Source organism: Dipodomys ordii, unplaced genomic scaffold (genome assembly GCF_000151885.1).
Source record: "Dipodomys ordii isolate 6190 unplaced genomic scaffold, Dord_2.0 Scaffold159, whole genome shotgun sequence".
NCBI classification, from domain to species: domain Eukaryota; kingdom Metazoa; phylum Chordata; class Mammalia; order Rodentia; family Heteromyidae; genus Dipodomys; species Dipodomys ordii.
Window position 1 is genome coordinate 1,379,100 of NW_012267375.1, and position 981 is coordinate 1,380,080.

General features: G+C 47.2%; 1 protein-coding gene across 1 annotated transcript in view; it reads left to right on the plus strand.

The window, feature by feature from the left end:
* The window catches only part of Pcnt (pericentrin), a 134,675-nt gene that overhangs the window by 56,311 nt on the left and 77,383 nt on the right, over window positions 1-981 (plus strand). The window contains exon 9 of the mRNA XM_013032905.1: window positions 271-725. Coding sequence (XP_012888359.1) covers window positions 271-725 — 455 coding nt within the window. The remainder of the gene's footprint in view (window positions 1-270; window positions 726-981) is intronic.

A 981-nucleotide genomic window follows, 5' to 3' on the forward strand; every position in this document is an offset into this window, starting at 1 on the left:
CTCTACCACTTGAGCCACAGCGCCACTTCCGGCTTTTTTCTTTTTGCTTATGTGGTGATGAGGAATCGAACCCAGGGCCTCAAGCATGCAAGGCAAGTGCTCTACCACTGAGCCACCTTCCCAGCCCTGTTTTTCTATTTTATTTAAGATTCCTTCTACTTGCATCAACACAAGAAGCATTCTCATTACTGTGTGTTATGGAATTTGAGTAATTGTTTCCAGTATTTCTTTTAATTTATTTACTCTTACATACACTCATGTCATCTGTAGGTAAAACATACTCTAGTTGAACACCACAAAGAAGATTTAAATAAAGCAGAAGAGAAGATTCAACTAATGAAACAAGAATTAAAAAGGAAAGAAATGGAGTGGGAACTTTTACAGCAGGACCTGAAGAAGGAAGCTGAAGAGAGGTTAGCCTTGATGCTTCTTGAGCTGAGAGAAAAGGCTGAGTCTGAGAAACAGTCCGTCATAAAAAGATTTGAGCTTCGAGAAAAGGGTATGAAGCACCTTCAGGATCAACAGACAGCCCAGATCCTGGGCCTAGAGAAGTCTCTGAGGGACCAGCAGGGCCGCCTGCGGCAGTTAGAACAAGAACTTGCTGGGGATGAGGCCTTGTGCAGCCAGTGTGGCCAGCAGTCATCCATGGCTGAGGAAGGAGAGTGCACCCTGCTTCCCCATGACGAGGAGGATTGTGCCCTCCAGCTTATGCTGGCTCGGAACAGGTGAGTGAGGCCGTGGAGCCATGGATTTTGGTTGGAGCTGGATGCCAAAGGAGCTAACAGAGTATGAGAGGCAAGCACCCAGGAAGATGTTCAGTGGAGCTCTTGGTCAGCCAGGCAGGATCTGGAAGGTGGTAGAGCAAGGAGTGATGTACTGAATTTTCTTTTTTTTTTTTTGTCGGTTGTGGGGCTTGAACTCTGGGCCTGGGCGCTGTCCCTCAGCTCTTCAGCTCAAGGCAAGCGCTCTACCACTTGAGCT